Source organism: Callorhinus ursinus, unplaced genomic scaffold, assembly GCF_003265705.2.
Source record: "Callorhinus ursinus isolate GAN/ISIS: 27379988/994484 unplaced genomic scaffold, GSC_fseal_2.0 scaffold10, whole genome shotgun sequence".
Lineage (NCBI taxonomy): Eukaryota > Metazoa > Chordata > Mammalia > Carnivora > Otariidae > Callorhinus > Callorhinus ursinus.
In genome coordinates this window covers 22,586,931-22,606,375 of record NW_027397072.1, presented here as the reverse complement: position 1 = coordinate 22,606,375, position 19,445 = coordinate 22,586,931, and the positions used below count along the sequence as shown (strand labels likewise).

Sequence of the window (19,445 nt, the reverse complement as noted above, 5' to 3'; positions counted from 1 at the left end):
AGAAAGAAAGAAAGAAAGAAAGAAAGAAAGAAAGAAAGAAAGAAAGATAAAGTAAATCTTAAAAAAAAGAAATGCCAATGACCTAGAATAGCTAAGACAATTTTGAAAAAAGATCGAAGTTGTAAGACACAACCAAACTTCAAAACTTAGTACAAAGCCACATTAATAAAGACAGTGAAGTATCAGTACAAGGATAAACAAACAGACCAATGTAACAAAATGAAGAGTCCTGAAATTGACCCACACATGTGTATGTTTATCTGATTTATGACAGGGTCACCAATGCAATTCAAGGAGAAAAATTGATGGTCTTTTCAATAAATGGTGCTGGGAGAAAGGACTGGAATTTAGAGTGTGATGGTGAGGTAGTCATGTAATTGTAGGGTCAGATTTAAAATTTTGGTATTTTGTCATCATAAATATTCCCCCTTAATTTTGATTTTATATAATATTACATTAAATATTACCTTGATTACTAAGTTTTTTGGTGCCCCTTAAATTCAGTGCCCAAAGTGAATGCCTTGCTCATGTCACCCCAGTCCCTGCCCTACTGAAGGCATTGGATAAATTCTATGGGGGGGCAAAAAAAAGAACTTTGATCCCTACCTTATACCATACACAGAAAGTAATTTGAGATGGATCATAAGCCTTAATGTAAAAGAAAAGAAAAAAAAAGGCTTCTAGAAGAAACACAGAAGACTATCATCATAGCCTGGGGGCAGGCAAAGATTTCTTACATTGGAAACAACAACAAAAAAGCCCTGACCATAAAAGCAAAAACTGATACATTGGATTTCATTAAGAATTTCTGTTCATGAGCACACCATTGTGAGTGAAAAGATAAGCCACAGAGAGGGAAGATTTATTTTTAATACCTATATCTGACAAACAACTCATATCTATAATATTTAAAGAATTCCTACAAATTAGTAAGTAAAAGACTGACAACCCACTCATTAAAAATGTGCCAAAAAATTGAGCAGGAAGGTCACAAAAGAGGATTTTCAAATGGCCAATAAACATAAGAAGTTTCTCAATATCATTAGTAATCATGGAAATGCACATTAAAATCACAATGCAATGCCAACACACTACCTAGAGTGGCTATTAGAAAGATGGTCAATGTCAAGTGTTAACATGAATGTGGAGAAACTAGAACTCTCATACTCTACTAATGGAAGTATAAATTGGTATAATTCCTTTAGAGAACTGTTTGGTATCATCTACTAAAATTAAACATACACAGCATACAGACAGGCATATTTCCAATCTCCTATTGGAAATAGGGTTCCACATCAACAATGTATTATTTACAATTAACATCTTGAAACTTTATCTTGTCATACAGGTACATACATTTTTAATTATAAAAAATAACAGACTTTTTGAAATGCAATATGCAAGAATGAAATTATTATTATTCATTATTTTTATTTTTTAAATGTTAACTCCTGTGTAGTTAACATACAGTGTTATATTTAGTTTCAGGTATACAATATAGTGAGTCAACAGTTCCATATATTACTCAGTGCTCATCAAGATACTCTTAGGGTGCCTGGCTGGCTCAGTTGGTAGACTATGTGACTCTTGATCTTGGGGTTGTAGGTTTGAGCCCCGTGCTGAGTGTAGAGATTACTTTAAAAAAAATAAAATAAAATCTGGGACACCTGGGTGGCTCAGTCAGTTAAGCAACTGCCTTCGGCTCTGGTCGTGATCCCAGGGTCCTGGGATCGAGTCCCACATCAGGCTCCTTGCCCAGCAGAGAGTCTTCTTCTCCCTCTGCCTGCCGCTCCCCCTGCTTGTACCCGCCCCCCACCTCTGGCAAATAAATAAAATCTTTTTAAAAAATAATTGAATTAAATTAAATTAAATCTTAAAAAAAATAGTATACTCCTAATCTCCTTCACTTATTTCATTTATCCCCCCACCCACCTCCCCTCTGGTAACCATCTGTTTGTTCTCTATAGTTAAGAGTCTGTCTTTTGGTTTGTTTTTCTCATTTGTTTTCTTTTGTTCATTTGTTTTGTTTCTTAAATTGCACATGAGTGAAATCATATGGAATTTGTCTTTCTCTGACTGGCTTATTTCAACTAGCATTATACTCTCCAGATCCATCTGTGCTGTTGCAAATGGCAAGATTTCATTCATTTTTATGGCTGAATAATAATCCATTATACCACATTGTCTTTATCCATTCATCTACCAATGGATATATAATTCTATTTTTATAAGGTTCAAGAAGAGGCAAAATTAATCCATGACTGTAGACATCAGAATAGAGATTGCCTCTGAATGGAAGGAGAACAGACTGGAATAGATCATGAAGGACCTCCCTAGGATTATAAGCAATATTATAGAATATTAAGCAACATTATAAGCTTGATTGGGGTGCTAGTTAATGGGTGTATAAATTTATCAAAACTCATCAAACTGTACACTTAAGATCTGTGCATTTTGCTGTTTATAATTATGCCTGGATAAAAAGTATATTTGACAAAAAAGCTTTTTCTCACATATATATGTACTAAGAAATTTTATTAATTATGTAGAAAGGTGACATTGAGGAATTTACACTATACATCGTTCTGGGAAAGAAACTAATGTTTCCCCTCCTCAAAGGGAATAGCCAGGCCTTTGTTCTTAAGGTCTTAGTTTTCCTAATCCATGGCAAGGAGTTAAGTTTCACCTGCTGAGGGTGCCTGGGTGGCTCAGTTGGTTAAGCGACTGCCTTCGGCTCAGGTCATGATCCTGGAGTCCTGGGATCGAGTCCCACATCGGGCTCCCTGCTCAGCGGGGAGTCTGCTTCTACCTCTGACCCTTCCCCCTCTCATGCTCTCTATCTCATTCTCTCTCTCAAATGAATAAATAAAATATTTTTTAAAAAAAGTTTCACCTGCTGAAAAAGTTGGCAGGAGCCTAAGAGACACCCCTCATATAAGACTAGACCTGTGGAGGATTTTAAGCTGAATTGTGCCAGAAGCTTACTGTTTGGTACTTCCAGGGTTGAGAAGAACAGGAAGCGGGCTTCCTGATATGGAAACAATGCTGAAGCTGCAGATATACTGGAATAGTGAGGCCCTGATCCTGGTTGATTTAGGTCCTCCTGACGCTAGGAGCTCAGAGATAGTAGACCGGGAGCCTTCACAAAGGTCTCTGTGACCAAGCTTGGCACATAGGAGCTGAGCCACAGTTTTTGCCTTCAGATGGCAAAGATGAAAAGCAACAGTTACTCCCATGGTTTAAGGACCTGACCCTCAGGGCGCCTGGGTGGCTCAGTTGGTTGAGAGTCTGACTCTTGATTTGGGCTCGTGTCCTGATCTCAGGGTCATGGGATTGAGCCCCGTGTTGGGCTCCATCCTCAGTGGGGAGCCTGCTTGAGGTTTCTCTCTCTCTCTCTCCCTCGTCCTCTGCCCTTCCCCCCTGCTTGTTCATGCACGCTCTCTAAATAAATTAAAATAAAATATTTTTTTTAAAAATGTACCTGACCTTCTGCCATTTGGGATAAACTGCAAAAACTTCAGAATTTTCATATAATACAAAGGTTGGGGAGGAAAAACGGATCCTGGACTTTTTTGCCAACCTAGGCGATAGGAGGCTTAAACTAGATTGTACTTGATGTAGACAAGGAAATATATTTGCCCTTTCTTATACCTAAGTATTGTGGAACAATTCATACCTGTTAAAGTCAATTAAATATTGTGCATCACTTGTTACTTGGGGAAAAGTGGACATTTGTCTTTTCTGTTTCTCTTAAAGATGTTAAAGTGAACTTTGCGATTTTAAAAAACATGCTGGTTTAAAATGAAAATATTATATACCTAAAGTCACTTATCATATATTATGAAAAAGAGATAAAATGATGTTTAAATTTCCAAGGGGCTGACCAATTTTGACAATGAAAGAAGTTTGAGGATCAAAACAGGCTGGGAAAAGCTGCTGCAGGCAGTGGGATGCTGAGAGATTTTGTTTGTTTAGTCACTTTTGGCAAAGTGACACAATCAGCTATGGGAAGTTCTGTGTATGTTGTTTCTGTTCTGTATAGCCAGGGTCTATGCTCCATGCTCTAGGCTGGAAAACGTTTGTAGGAGACCAGCTACCATACTGTAAATAGATGAAGTCTTAGTTAAGGCAGTAATACTCAATCAGGATTGCTGTGTTTAAGAAATGTTTCTGAGGAAAAAAAAATTGAAAGGACTTTGTGGCCAAATATATTGATAACTAGATCTATCTCTAAGATCTAGAGTGTATGCTAATGCTGTCCAATAGAATTTTCTATGATGATGGAAATATTCTAGATCTGCTCTGTCCAATAGGACAGCCTCTAGCCACATGTGATACTTGAAATGTCCATAGTGCAATTAAAGAATTGAATTTTAAATTCAATGTAATTTTGGTTCATTTAAATTTGAATGGCCACATGTGGCCAGTGGATACCAGACTGGATAGCACAGATCTAGACCATTAATTGGAGCTGCTAGGTGAATATCTCCACATAAATTTTATAAGCACTTCAAATGCAATAGTTCATTTTCTGCCTCCTACCACACAACTTCTGTCTAATGTTTCCTGTGTTGTTCAAAATGCCATCATCTTGTCAGTCCTTCAGGGTTAAAATTGAAAAGTCATTTATTCATTTCACAAACATCCAGGGAGCACTTACTAAATGCTGGACAGTATACTAGGCACAGGGAATACAAAGATGAATATAGTCCTTGTAGGAAAACAATGATAATATTTATAATTAACTCTTGTATTTGAGGTCAAATCAGGAAAAAAAAAATCAGTCCCAGGAGCACCTGGGTGGCTCAGTCGTTAAGCATCTGCCTTCGGCTCAGGTCATGGTCCCAGGGTCCTGGGATGGAGCCCCGCCTCAGGCTCTCTGCTCAGTGGGGAGCCTGCTTCTCCCTCTCCCACTCCCCCTGCTTGTGCTCCCTCTCTCGCTGTCTGACAAGTAAATAAAATCTTTAAAAAATAAAAATAAAAATAAATTCAGTCCCTTCCCTCTCTTTCTGCTTTACTTTTCACATCCAAACTTTTATCACAATAGCCCCCTGAGGGCAAAGATTTTTGTCCCTCCACTTACCGCTCTATTCATAGAGCCTAGAGGAGTGCCTTGTACATAACCGTGGTGGTGGTGGATGATAAACATTTGAGGAATGAACCCATGTCCTCTCTCCTACCATCCTGCTCTAATTTTTTAATTTCCTTTTCCCTCCTTCCCACTGTATTGTTAACAGAGCCTCCAATTGGCTTAGCTACCCAGACAACTGCCATAGACGCTTACTGAAGTTATTTTAAAGCTTCACTTTCAAAGTGTGGTCCTGGGTCACAAAATCAATATACAGGAATTCATTGCATTTCTATACACTAATAATAAAGCAGCAGAAAGAGAAATTAAGAAAACAATCCCCTTTACAACTGCACCAAAAATAATAAAATACCTAGGAATAAACTTAACCAAGGAGGTAAAAGACCTGTACTCAGAAAACTACAAAAGAATGATGAAAAAAACTGAAGATGGCACAAATGGAAAGACTTCCATGCTTCTGGCTTGGAAAAACAAATATTGTTAAAATGCCCATACTACCCAAAGCAATCTACAGATTTAATGTGATCCCTTTCAAAATATCATGAGCGTTTTTCATAGAACTAGAACAATCATAAAATTTGTATGGAACCACAAAAGACCCCAAACAGCCAAAGCAATCTTGGGGAAAAAAAAACAACAACCCAACACATCTGGAGGTATCACAAATCCAGATTTCAAGGTATACTACAAAGCTGGGATGACTGAGTGGCTCAGTAGGTTAAGCTGCTGCCTTTGGCTCAGGTCATGATCTCAGGGTCCTGGGATCGAGCCCCGCACCGGGCTCCCTGTTCAGCAGGGAGCCTACTTCTCCCTCTCCCTCTCAAATAAATAAAAAAAATCTTTAAAAAAATAATGCTGCTATAAACAGAGTGGTGCATATATCCTTTTGAATTAGTGTTTTCATAGTTTTTGGGTAAATACCCAATAATGCAATTACTGGATAATATAATTCTATTTTTAATTTTTAAAAAGATTTTATTTATTTTAGAGAGAGAGCATGAGTGGGGGGAGGTGCAGATGAGAGGGAGAGAATCTCAAGCAGACTCGGACCTGAGTGTGGAGCCCAACGTGGGGCTCGATCTCGTAACCCTGAGATCATGACCTGAGCTGAAATCAAGAGTTGGACACTTGGGGCGCCTGGGTGGCTCAGTCGTTAAGCTCCTGCCTTCAGCTCAGGTCAAGATCCCAGAGTCCTGGGATCAAGCCCCGCATCGGGCTCCCTGCTCTGCAGGAAGCCTGCTTCTCCCTCTCCCACTCCCCCTGCTTGCATTCCCTCTCTCGCTGTGTCTCTCTCTGTCAAATAAATAAAATCTCTAAAAAAAAGGGGGGGGGTTGGACACTTAACTGACTGAGCCACCCAGGAGCCCCTCTATTTTTAATTTTTTGAGAAACCTCCATACTGTTTTCCAGAGTAGCTGCACCAGTTTGCATTCCTACCACCAGTGCATGAGGGTTCCTTTTTCTCCACATCCTTGCCAACATTTGTTGTTTCTTGTGTTTTTGATTTTAGCCATTCTGACAAGTATGAGGTGATAGCTCATTGTGGTTTTGATTTTCATTTCCCTGGTAATGAGTGACGTTGAGCATCTTTTCATGTGTCTGTTGGGTGTTTGTATATCTTCTTTGCAGAAATGTCTGTTCATGTCTGTTGCCCATTTTTTTTAAGTGGGAGCCCTACACAAGGCTTGAACTCGAGATCCTGAATCAAGACCTGAGCTGAGATCAAGAGTTGGACACTTAACTGACTGAGCCACCCAGGTGTCCCTATAGCAGCATTATTTACAATGACCAAATTATGGAAGCAGTCCAAGTGTCCATCAATAGATGAATAAATAAAGAAGATGTGGTATATATATATATATATAGTGGAATATTATTCAGCCATAAAAATGAGTGAAATCTTGTCATTTGCAACAACATGGATGGATCTAGAGAGTGTAATGCTAGGCGAAACAAGCTAGTCAGAGAAAGACAAATTCCATATGATTTCACTCATATGTGGAATTTAAGAAACAAAACAAATGAACAAGGACAAATAAAGAGACAAACCAAAAAACTCTTAACTACAGAGAACAAACAGACGGTTACCAGAGGGGAGGTGGGTGGGGGGATGGGTGAAATAGGTGACGGGGACTAAGAGCACACCTATCTTGACAAGCACTGAGTAATGTATAGAATTGTTGAATTACTATATTATACACCTGAAACTAATATAACACCGTATGTTAACTATACTGGAATTAAAATTTTTAAATAATAAAATAACATAAAAATTTCCTTTCTTAAAAAAAAAAATGTAACAGAGGTGCCTATTTGGTGGCTCTGTCGGTTAAGCGGCTGCCTTCAGCTCAGGTCATGACCCCAGGGTCCTGGGATCGGGCCCCACATCAGGCTCCCTGCTCAGCAAGGAGCCTACTTCTCCCTCTCCCTCTGCTGCTCCCCCTGCTTGTGCTCTCTCTCTGTCAAATGAATAAATACAATCTTAAAAAAAAAAAAAAAAAGCCAAGTGTGGCCTTTGGTCCAACAGCAGTAGCATCACCTGGGAGCTTGTTAGAAAGGAGGAATCTCAATCCCTACCCCACACCTACCGAATCAGAATATACTTTTTAACAAGACCTCCATCTGACTGATTCATATGGGTGTAACAGTTTGAGAAGCATTGCTCTAAAGCACAGATCTAAGCACATTTTAACCTGGCTTTAAGACCTTTGACATCTTTTCTTTTCTTTTTTTTCAAGATTTATTTATTTATTTTAGAGAGAGAGCACGTGCATGGGAGCAGGGGGAGGTAGAGAGGGAGAAGGAGAAGTAGAGGGAGAGAAGCAGACTCCCTGCTGAGCATGGGGCCTGACACAGGGCTGGATCTCAAAATTCCGAGATGATGACCTGAGCCAAAATCAAGAGTCACAGGGTTAACTGACTGAGCCACCCAGGTACCCCTTGACATCTTTCAACTACATATAGAATTAATATTTATACAAACTATTCAGCCTGGCATTGAAAGCCCTCTACAATGTCACCTCTGTCAATTTTCCAAATTTTTCTCTCACTGAGCTCCCTATACTTCTACACTCCATCCACATGGATGTCCTCTCTTCAAACACATCCAACACTCTTCAGTTTCCCATGATTTTCCCCAATCCATTCCTTCTATCTGGAAAGTCTTCACTTACTCTCTTCCATCCACACTATCCACCTTCAAAGCCCTACCCTTCCTCTGAAGCACAATTCAAACCTGAGCTCCCCAGAGGCATTTTACTTTTTTTTTAAAGATTTTATTTATTTATTTGAGAGAGAGAATGAGAGCTAGAGAGCACGAGAGGGAAGAGGGTCAGAGGGAGAAGCAGACTCCCTGCTGAGCAGGGAGCCCGATGTGGGACTCGATCCCGGGACTCCAGGATCATGACCTGAGCCGAAGGCAGTCGTTTAACCAACTGAGCCACCCAGGCGCCCCCCAGAGGCATTTTATAGATCCCCCTGCTTCAAAAGACTCTTTACCTCCAAACTCTTCATCAGTATTTATACTTCTTTTAACTCTTATCATTTTCTCTTTCCTTGTGTTGTGTGTATATCCATCTGACTGTCTCCCCAATTTCACCTTGAGCTCCTAGAAGGTGGGGATGGTGTTTTATTTTTCCTCAAGGTCTAGTACACCACCATACATAATAGGTGCTCAAGGTTTGTTGAAATAAACTGAAAGGAACAGGATTGAGCATGACTTATACTTATAGGACAACATCCATAGGCACTATCTCAACTCCCCTCTTCCCTCACCCAGCTCCTCCCCTGGCCTAAGAGGTAGTTTCCATGGCCTCAGAGGCAGGGACAGGGACCAGTGAACTTCAAGGGAGGGTTGCATCACATACCTCTGAGTCTGTCTTGGCTACCACCTGCTCCCTGCTCTGTCTCCCAAAAAAGAGCAGCCAAAGCCCCCAAACAAGGAAACCAAATAATAGTAGGAGGCTGACATATGATGGAGGCGGGATGGCCAGCCCCCAAATCGGTGCCATTACTCAACCCCATGCCCCTCTCAGCCAAACAGTGTTCTCCCTCAAGGTTGTGACTCCATATGACATCACAATGGACATTCCAAGGTAAACCTGACAGGGCCCAGCCAATGTGCGAGCTGCTTGAGTCTCCTCTCTGAGACATGCCCATCTGCTGTCCCTTCATGCAGCTGCTCACGGGCTCTGCCCTGACAGCCAATGCTCAGGGAAGACCTCCTTTACAACTCTACTAGGACTGGGCTGGACAACTTGGCATAAAGTAGAGTGTATGGAGGCAAGATTTCAAAGAAGCAAGTCTTCCAAGTGGCCTGCCTTGCCCTATGAGCATCTTCTCTGGAACCAGTCATTCCCTAGAGGTCCAGGTATGGTGTCGTATGTTCCCAATCACAAATTAGAATACAGAGTCAAGTACATTTAAGAAAGCTAGCATATCTTAAGTAGATACTCTCAGAAAATGTGATATATATGGTTTCCTAACTCCGAAGTTTGACATATAGCATCGAAACAGAGAAGAGATGTCACATAGGAAAATTAAATGATCTTAAAGGATCACTCAACTCCAAAATCCATGGTCTCATTTTTTAGAACATTTATTATGTCATTATACCCAGGGTTAACTGGATTCTCTATGGTTAATTCACTGTAAACAAAATTTACAAGGAATCAACTTATGCTATAATAAAGATAAATAAAACTGGCCAGAGTATTTTTTTTCTTGTAGGAACATTAATTTGGAAAATCAATTCAATTAAATAACTATTGTATAGCAGGCACTGTTTTTGAAAAAGAAAGTTATGGTTTCTTACCTTATAGAATTTTCAGTCTATTGGGGCAGCCAAACTAATATTCTCAGAAAGCCCATCATCAAGAAAGTGGTTAAATAACATATGGTATGTCCTTATTATGAAATACTTTGCAGTCACTATAAAGATTATAATTATAAAGAATGACATTTGTCAGGTTGAGCACACATTACGTGGCAGGTGCTAGCATATGCCAGCCTAGACTTCTAAGGTTAGGGCTGGATGTACAGTTTTGGTCCTTAGAACACGTTTGTACAGTTTGACAAGCACTTTTTTTTTTAAAGGATTTTATTTATTTATTTGAGAGAGGGAGAGAGAGCGAGCACGAACTGGGGGAGGGGCAGAAGGAAAGGAAGGAAACAGGCTCCCCACTGAGCAGGGAGCCAAGGCTATGTAACTCAATCCCAGGACCCCAGGATCATGACCTGAGCCAACGGCAGATGCTTAAGCAACTGAGCCACCCAGGCACCCCCACTCTTTTCTATATGTATATAAAAATATATTCTTTGTGGGCACCTGGGTGGCTCAGTCGTTAAGTGTCTGCCTTCGGCTCAGGTCATGATCCCAGGGTCCTGGGATCGAGGCCCGCATCAGGCTCCCTGCTCTGCAGGAAGCCTGCTTCTCCCTCTCCCACTCCCCCTGCTTGTGTTCCCTCTCTCGCTGTGTCTCTCTGTGTCAAATAAATAAATAAAATCTTAAATATATATATTCTTTGTGTCTTGAATATTTACTCACCATTATGTTTGAGTCATCCACACTCTTTTGTACAGCTGGGATTCAGTTTTATTTCATTGCATTGTATAACCATTGCATAACTTTTTTTTAATTTAAATTCAATTAGCCAACATATAGTACATCATTAGTTTCAGATGTAGTGTTCAATGATTCATCAGTTGCATTATAACACCCAGGGCTCATCACATCACATGCCCTCCTTAATGCCCATCACCTAGTTACCCCATCCTCCCACCCACCTTTTTTTCCTTTTTTAAATTTAAATTCAATTAGCCAACATATTTTACATCATTAGTTTCAGATGTAGTGTTCAATGATTCATCAGTCATTGCATGACTCATTTATCCATTATGATATTAATGGACATTTGGCCTGTTTTCCATGTTTGGGTATTATAAACAATGCCGTTAAAAACATCCTTGTCCATGTATCTTGGTGGATATATATTCCTATTTCTCTATGGCCGTGGCTCTTAAGCTTTAACATACATCAGAATCACCCGGAGGGTTTGTAAAAACAGACTGCTGGGCCCTACCCCTAGAGTTGCTGATTGATTAAGTTTGGAGAAGAGCTCAGGAATTTGGCATTTCTAAGATGTTTCCAGGGGTTGCTGATACTGTTGGACTGAGGACCACACTTTAAGGATCCCTGCTCTATGGTATCTACCGAGGAGTGGAATTGCTAGGTTATAGAGTTTATGTGTAACTTAAGCTTTAGTAGACAGTGCCAAACTGTTTTTTCTTGAGTGGTTGTCATTTTTTCCACCAGTGGTGAATGGGAGTTCTTCCTGCTCTGTTTTCACGCCAATGTGTGGTATCGTCAGGCTGTTTCATTTTAGCTAACCTGGTATATGTGGTAATGGTATTCCATTGCTTAACTGAAATTCTTCTGGTTACTAATAATTACTAACTTGTGAACACATTTTCATAAGCCAATTGGGCATTTTGTTTTTAAACATAATGCTGCATTCCGCTGCTAATATTTTGTTTAGGATTTTTGTTCCCCATTTTCATGAGTGAGGCCATCCTGTAATCTCTCTTGTTCTGTCTTTGTCAGGCTTTTGGTATCAAGGTCATGCTAGACTCCTGGGTTGGGGAATGTTTCCTCCTTTTTTTTTTTTAAATGCCTGAAAAAGTTTGCATAAGATTTAAACTATTTGATCCTTCAACATTTGGTATGACTTGTCAGCAAAGCCATACAAGCCTGAAGTTTTCTTTGAATGAAGATTTCTGACTAATGATTTCATTTATTTGAAGGATATAATGCTATCGAGAATTTGTAAAATTTTTTGAGTCATCTTTGGTGACATTGTCTAGTGATTTTTCTATTTAATCTACATTTTCAAATGTATTGACATAAAGTTATTCAAATGCAGTACTGTCTCCTTGTTTTTATATTGGTTATTTGTGTCTTCTCTCTCTCCTTTTTTTCCTATCCTTGATCTATCTTGCTAGAGATTTGTCAGTTTTATTTTATTTTTTTAAGATTTTATTTATTTATTAGAGAGAGAGAGAATGAGAGAGAGCACGAGAGGGAAGAGGGTCAGAGGGAGAAGCAGATCCCCCACTGAGCGGGGAGCCCCATGCGGGACTCGATCCCGGGACTCCAGGATCATGACCTGAGCTGAAGGCAGTCGCTTAACCAACTGAGCCACCCAGGTGCCCTTATTTTATTTTTTTTAAAAGATTGTATTTATTTATTTGAGAGAGAGAAGCAGACTCCCTGCCCAGCAGGGAGCCACTGTGGGGCTTGATCCCAGGACCCTGGGATCATGACGTGAGCCTAAGGCAGCTGCTTAACCAACTGAACCACCCAGGCACCCTGACATTTGTCAATTTTAATTAATTATTTCAAAGAGCCAACTTTTTGTATGTTTGCTTTCTATTTCAATAATTTCTCCCTTTGTCTTTATTTCCTCACTTCTACTTTCTTTTTTGCCCCAGTTTTATTGAGATATAATTGACAATTCTACTTTCTTTGGATTTATTTTGCTGTTTTTTCCTAACTTCTTGAGATAAATGCCTAGATCATTCACTTTTAACCCTTTTCCCCTAATATATGCATTTGAGAGTACAAATTTTCCTCAAAGCACTACTTTAGTTTCATTCCACAAGTTATGATATGTAGAATTTTTATCATTCTGTTCCAACTATTTTAATTTCCATGACAATTTCTTCTTTGGTCCATGGGTCATTTGGTAGTTCATTTTAAGTTTCTAGACATATAGGGATTTTCTAGTTATCTAACAAAGTTGCACTGTGGCCAGAATATATACTTTAATTTCACTCCTTTGAAATGCTCTAAGACTTTATTCCCAGTTTATGGTCAGTTAAAAAAATTCTTTGTGTGCTTAAAAATAAGATGTATTTTGCAGGTGTTAAAAATCGTCTCTTCAGGGGGACCCTGGGTGGCTCAGTCAGTTAAGCACTGGACTTTTGATTCTGGCTCAAGTCAGGATCTCAGGGTCCTGGGATGGAGCCCCGCATTGCGCTCCGCTCTTAGCCAGAAGTCCACTTGGGATTCTCTCTCTCCCTCTGTCTCTGCCTCTCCCCCTGCATGCACTCGCACTCTCTCTCTCTCTCTCTCAAATAAATAAATAAATCTTTAAAAAAAAAAAAGTCTCTTCAGTTTCCCCTTCTGCCGGCAGGGCGGGGGTAAGGGGGATGTCTCTATGACCATTAGGTCAATTCTGCTCATCTCAATGTTCAAATCTTTATTATTCCTAAACTTTCGTCTGCTTTTTTTCCACCAATTACTAAGACAAGTATGTAAAATTTCTCATGATTGTGGATTTGTTTATTTCTTCTTTGAATACTGAAGATTTTTGCTTTATGTATTTGTAAGTGTTATTTAAAATCATTATTTATTCCTGGTGATTAAATCTTGTATCACTATCAAGACCCTCTTTATCTCTAAGAATACTACTGGACTTTAGTTCTTTTTTTTTTTTTAAGATTTTTTTTATTTATTTATTTGAGAAAGAGAGAATGAGAGCCAGAGAGCACAAGAGGGAAGAGGGTCAGAGGGAGAAGCAGACTCCCTGCTCAGCAGGGAGCCTGATGCGGGACTCGATCCTGGGACTTGATCCTGGGACTCGATCCCGGAACTCCAGGATCATGACCCAAGCCGAAGGCAGTCGCTTAACCAACTGAGCCACCCAGGCGCCCCTGGACTTTAGTTCTTTTGTCTGATACTAATGATTGCTACAGCAATTTTCTTTTGGTTGGTACTTGCATAGAGTATCTTTTCCCATTCTTTCAACCTTTCTATATCTTTTTAATATTGGATAAACAAAATCTAAATATATGCTATTGGTAAGAGACACATCTAAAGCAAATAGATTTTAATTGGAGCACTGATAAGAGTAGGCAGTTGGACAGAAGCTGGAGGCAAGGACAGTGATAAATAGGTTACACACTAGAAGCCTGGGGGCACAACATCTTGACTGTGGCTTCCAAGTCCCCTGGGCTAACAGACCAAGAGCCACAGGTGCAGAACAGGCCACTGTCCTCTTCCACCTCTGCCCCAGGGTAACCCCTAGACTCATTATAATGCATTTGCGTTGTGGCTTTAGCCTCCCCCCACCCTTCATGGGGGAAGGCTGCCCTGACTGTTCAGAGACAAACCTAGTAGGGTCAAAAACTAACCTCTCCCAGGGCACCTGGGTGACTCAGTCGTTAAGCATCTGCCTTTGGCTCAGGTCATGATCCCAGGGTCCTGGGATCGAGCCCTGCATCGGGCTCCCTGCTCAGCGGGAAGCCTGCTTCTCTCTCTCCCATTCCTCCCCTGCTTGTGTTCCCTCTCTCACTGTCTCTCTCTCTGCCAAATAAATAAATAAAATCTTAAAAAAAAAAAAAAAACACTAACCTCTCCCTGTGGGAGTCCCTTAAAGGATTGGAAGCAGCCTCCATTAGAGACCACCCCATCCACGACCCAAGACACCCTCCCACCCCCTCACACACAAAGATTCTTGTAACCTCAGGGCAGTTGCCACCTCTGGGCCTTCCTGCTCTCCCACCTTGAGAGTGTACTGTCCTCAATAAACTGCTTTGGGCTTGCTACTTTCTTCTCTTTTTTTTTTTCAATTTAAACTCAAGTTAGTTAACATATAGTGTATTATTAGTTTCAGGGTAGAGTTTAGTGATTCATCAATTACATATAACACCCAGTGCTCGTTATATCATGTGCCCTCCTTAATGCCCATCCCCCAGCTAGTCCATCCCCCCTGCAACCCCAGCTGTCTTTATTAGAGTATGGATCCTCATGGAAATCTTTCGTGGGGAATCCAAGAACTGAGACCTCCATTCACACAACACAGATTCTCCCACCCCAATCAGCATGTGCTCCATTTCCAGTTCCATTACACGTTCCATTATATTTAATGTAGTTATTAAAGCATTAAGATCAAAATTACCTTTTTACTTGGCACTTTCTATTTCATCCTGTTTTATATTTCTTTTTCTCTCATTTCTTGCCTTTTAAATAGCTATTTTTAATTAATCACTCCATCTTGTCCTTTAATAATTGGAAGTTAAATTCTGTTTTTGTTCTTTTAGTGCAAGGTTGACAAATTATGGCCTGTGGGTCAAACTAGCCTGATGCCTGTTTTTGTAAATAAAGATTTATTGGAACACAGCTACACTCATTTTACATATTGTCTCTGCTTTCATGCTACAACAGTAGGTAGTTACAGCAAAAACCATAGGGGGTTTACAATGGCTAACATATTTACTATCTAGCCAACCCCATTTTTAGTGGATGCCCTTTAAAATGCAAAATACACATTTAACCTATCAAATTCTTAAATAAAACCTCTATCCTCTTACTGATGATAAATCAAGGCCCTCAGAATATTTTAATTATATATGCCCCTTCCCACATATAGGTTACTATAGTCAGGAATTTTCTTTTCTTTTTTTTTTTTAAGATTTTATTTATTCATTTGTCAGAGAGAAAGAGGGAGGCAGAGAGGAAGAGAGAGAGCACCAGCAGGGGGAATGGCAGGCAGAGAGAGAGAAGCAGACTCCCCCCAGAGCAAGGACCCTGGGACCACGACCAGAGCCGAAGGCAGACACTCAACTGACTAAGCCACCCAGGTGTCCCAGGAATTTATTTTCTTTTTTCTTTTTTTTTTAAGATTTTATTTATTTATTTGAGAGAGAGAGAATGAGAGATAGAGAGCACGAGAGGGAAGAGGGTCAGAGGGAGAAGCAGACTCCCTGCTGAGCAGGGAGCCCGATGTGGGACTCGATCCCGGGACTCCAGGATCATGACCTGAGCCGAAGGCAGTCACTTAACCAACTGAGCCACCCAGGCGCCCAGGAATTTATTTTCTTAATAAATTCTATTTGGGAATAATTTTAGACTTACAGAAAAGTTGCAAAGATAGCACAGTGAGTTCCCATATGCCCTTCATCCAGTTTCACCCAATGTTAACATCTTATATAACTTTGATTCATGTGTCAAATCTATGTGATTAACATTGGTACATTTACTTTGTTTGTTTGTTTGTTTTTGTTTTTTAAAGATTTTATTTATTTATTTGACAGAGAGAGATACAGCGAGAGAGGGAGCACAAGCAGGGGGAGTGGGAGAGGAAGAAGCAGGCTTCCCGCTGAGCAGGGAGCCGGATGCGGGGCTCGATCCCAGGACCCCGGGATCATGACTTGAGCCGAAGGCAGACGCTTAATGACTGAGCCACCCAGGTGCCCTGGTACATTTACTTTGAACTGAATGCCAAACTTCATAGATTTCACTAGTTTTTCCACTAACGTCCTTTTTCTGTCCAGGATCCAACCTAGGGCCCATGTTGGATTTGGTTGTCATGCCTCCTTAGTCTCCTCTGGTCTGTGAGAGTTTCTCTGACCCTGACAGTTTTTAGGAGTACTGGCAGGTTCTTAAATTTGGGTTTCTCTGTTTTCCGTATGCTTAGACTGAGGTTATGTGTTTTGGGGAAAATACCACAGAGGCGCTCTGCGCTTCTCATTACTGATCTCACGCAGTACATGATAGCAGCCTGTGTTGCCAATCTTCATTACTTGGCTAAGGTAGCCAGGTTTCTCCACGGTGAAGCCATTATTTTTCTCTTTCCATACTCTGTTCTTTGGAAGCAAGCCCCTAAGTGTAGCCTATGTTGGGGTTGGAAGAAGTGAGGGGTTGTTAAGCTCCATCTCTTGGAGTGGGCTATATCTACATATATTATTTGGAATTCTTGTGTAGCTCCTATTTATTTATTCCATTACTTTGTTATATCAGCATGAACTCATGCGTACTTATCTAGTACTCTGTGTTATAGTCCAATACAACATTATTTTGTTGCTCACGTTTTTCCAACTTTGGCCATTGGGAGCTCTCTCGGGTTGACTCTTGTCCCTTTGCTATGACCCGATCCTTTCGTTTTTATGGGCGCTTCTTTACTTCCTGGCATTACAAGATGTTCCTGGCTCCCCTTCCTGTCTCTTCCTCCCATGTCAGAGCACCCCGGCCACTAGCTTATAGGTAAGCCCAAATCTTCTCTTTTCCAGGATGGAAGCATTTCACACCACCTAAATTCAGTGCCTAGGATTTGACCCACCTGTCCAAACCATAGCTGAATCTGGATTGGATCTTAGACATTTTGCTCTGCTTTAAGGCCCATCCCTGGAGCCAGATTGGGGCCCTTTAATCTCCTACCTGGTCCCAACATCTTCCTTCAGTCTTACTGTCCCAGGTGCCTGGCCCCAGCTTGTCTAATATTTAAGACCACCTAAGTTATAAAAAGAACAGCTGATTTGGAGGAGAGATCCTGGGTTCCGGTTTTTAATACATTAAGTTTGAAGTATATGCAATATCTGAATATCTTCCACCCTTCACCTCTTATTTTTGATTGAGCAAATGAGTGTAGCAGGAAATTGCTTCCTTCACCTTCCATAATCCAATCCAGTCTTCTGGGATAGATCCTTTCATCATTTCAGCAGAATTACTGCCTTGTGTTGATAATAGATTACAGCTTTCTTACCCTCAGAAGTTTGCTTTCTCCAAAATAACGTTAAATGTTGTCACCCTACCATTTGTGTCTGGATAATTCTAAAAAGTCTTTGAACCTTTTTAGCTCAACCTAGAGGTCAGGTTCCATTGACAATGACTTAACTCTCTGTTGTTGGAACCACACATAAATATAAGTATCCAAACATTCCCAGGTTTTCTTTGGATGTTCCCTCACCCCACCCCAACCTCCTTTCTTCCAAAATTTTCCTTGATTCTTGGCCTACCCTGTAATCTCCCCCCAAATAATTCCCGCAGCTCCCTGTACCTAGCCTGCTGTTCTAATCCATTTCAATTCTCTCTGTCTTGTATTGGAATTGTTTGTATGTGCTTGTGAATTCCTAGAGGGTGGGGATCAGACCTTAGCCATCTTTATCTCCTCCATAATGCCAGAATGTATCCAGCTGCTTCTCCACCTAGTTCATTACACGTGAACATCATACACAACTGAACAAGAGTTGAATTGACTTGATATCATTGCACCAGCCAAGTACTTGGCAACAAAACAAAACAAAACACCCTCTGGACTTCTAGAGTCCTCCTTTATCCAGCCTTGGGGAAATCTGACCGTGCACCATATCCATTCCACATGTGGGAGTGCACAGGCTGGTATCACCAACAGGATCAAGGGGGTACTTTGCCCTCTCCAGTGCTAGAGAGCTGGGTATCTTCTCTGACTTGACCCTGCTCTTGATGCCAAGAAGAGAGAAGAATTTACCCAATGAAAACAAGTGGGAAAGTTCTGGTAAAGAGAAGCAGGGAGCTTTTGCAGGAATCTTTCCTCACTTTACCCATCTTGAGCTGTTGAGTTAGGAAGAGGTGTTTGTGGAGGATGAAAACCAAAGGGATGACACTGAAAAGTCGGGGGAGTGGTGACTGAAGAAAGTGGGCCTGGTTAAGGATCTCGGGTCTAATGTACTCGGAGTTCAAAGAGCACTCTGATAGAGGCTGGAGACCCACAGACATTTCGAGGGCGCTTACAGCTGCCTTTACAAGGTTGGTGACTCTATCCTCATGAAACCAAAATCTGGCTCCTTAGTGTTCACCCTACTGCCTGAAGGTTCCAGTGAGCTTTTGAGGTTTTTACCTGTGTACTTCTCCGGCACAAGGGGGAGCCAGCTCTCTATTATCAGAATCCTACGTCCTAGGCATTGAAGAGCTGGGATGGGTCTGGGATGGGCAAGGTTTGCCTTTGATACATCAAAACAGTCGAAGCTGAGGTCTAAAATGGACAAACTGGGATTTCTAGTGTTTATCACATCCCCCCCAGCAAAGGCTGTTCAGCACCCCCAGAGTTCCTTCTGTTTCCCTTACAAACTTGGGCAGGGGAAGCAACCCCCACTTCAGAGTCTACTCTGTGGATGTAGCTTTCAATCTAGTGATAAGGAACCTGCTGTCCTGCCTACTTGGCATCCTTTTTCTGGGTGTCCTGTGTTGGGGACACGACTTTTCCCCTCTTCCTCTGGAATCATCTAGGTTCCCACCTCCCCTTGCTTTGTGATTCCGAGCAGGAGGGGAGTGTATGTGCAGGTGCGTGCACTCACGAACCCACATGTTGGAGATGAGGGATACAGAGATGCTAGAATAAGGTCTGGATCAGTGCCCAATGAAATGCGTTTGAGGGGTATGGGAGGGAAGTGAAGAAACAAACCTGTTGTTGGGACCAACCCATGCCACCCATCTGGTCCCACCTCTAATTTATTGACTCTGATCTACTGAGTTTGGAAGGTTAACTTTCCAAAACAAGGCATTTTGTTTTATTTCTGAAATCAGAATATGCCGGTGAAA

At 41.0% G+C, this 19,445-nt stretch overlaps 1 protein-coding gene across 1 annotated transcript in view; it reads right to left on the bottom strand.

Annotated features, from left to right (window-relative positions):
* SPATA31H1 (SPATA31 subfamily H member 1) overlaps positions 1 to 9,101 on the bottom strand; it is a 32,908-nt gene extending 23,807 nt beyond the window's left edge. The window contains exon 1 of the mRNA XM_073897172.1: positions 8,956 to 9,101. Within this exon, the coding sequence (XP_073753273.1) occupies positions 8,956 to 9,099 (144 nt within the window). The 5' untranslated portion in view covers positions 9,100 to 9,101. The remainder of the gene's footprint in view (positions 1 to 8,955) is intronic.
* Between the last annotated feature and the right edge of the window lie 10,344 nt (positions 9,102 to 19,445).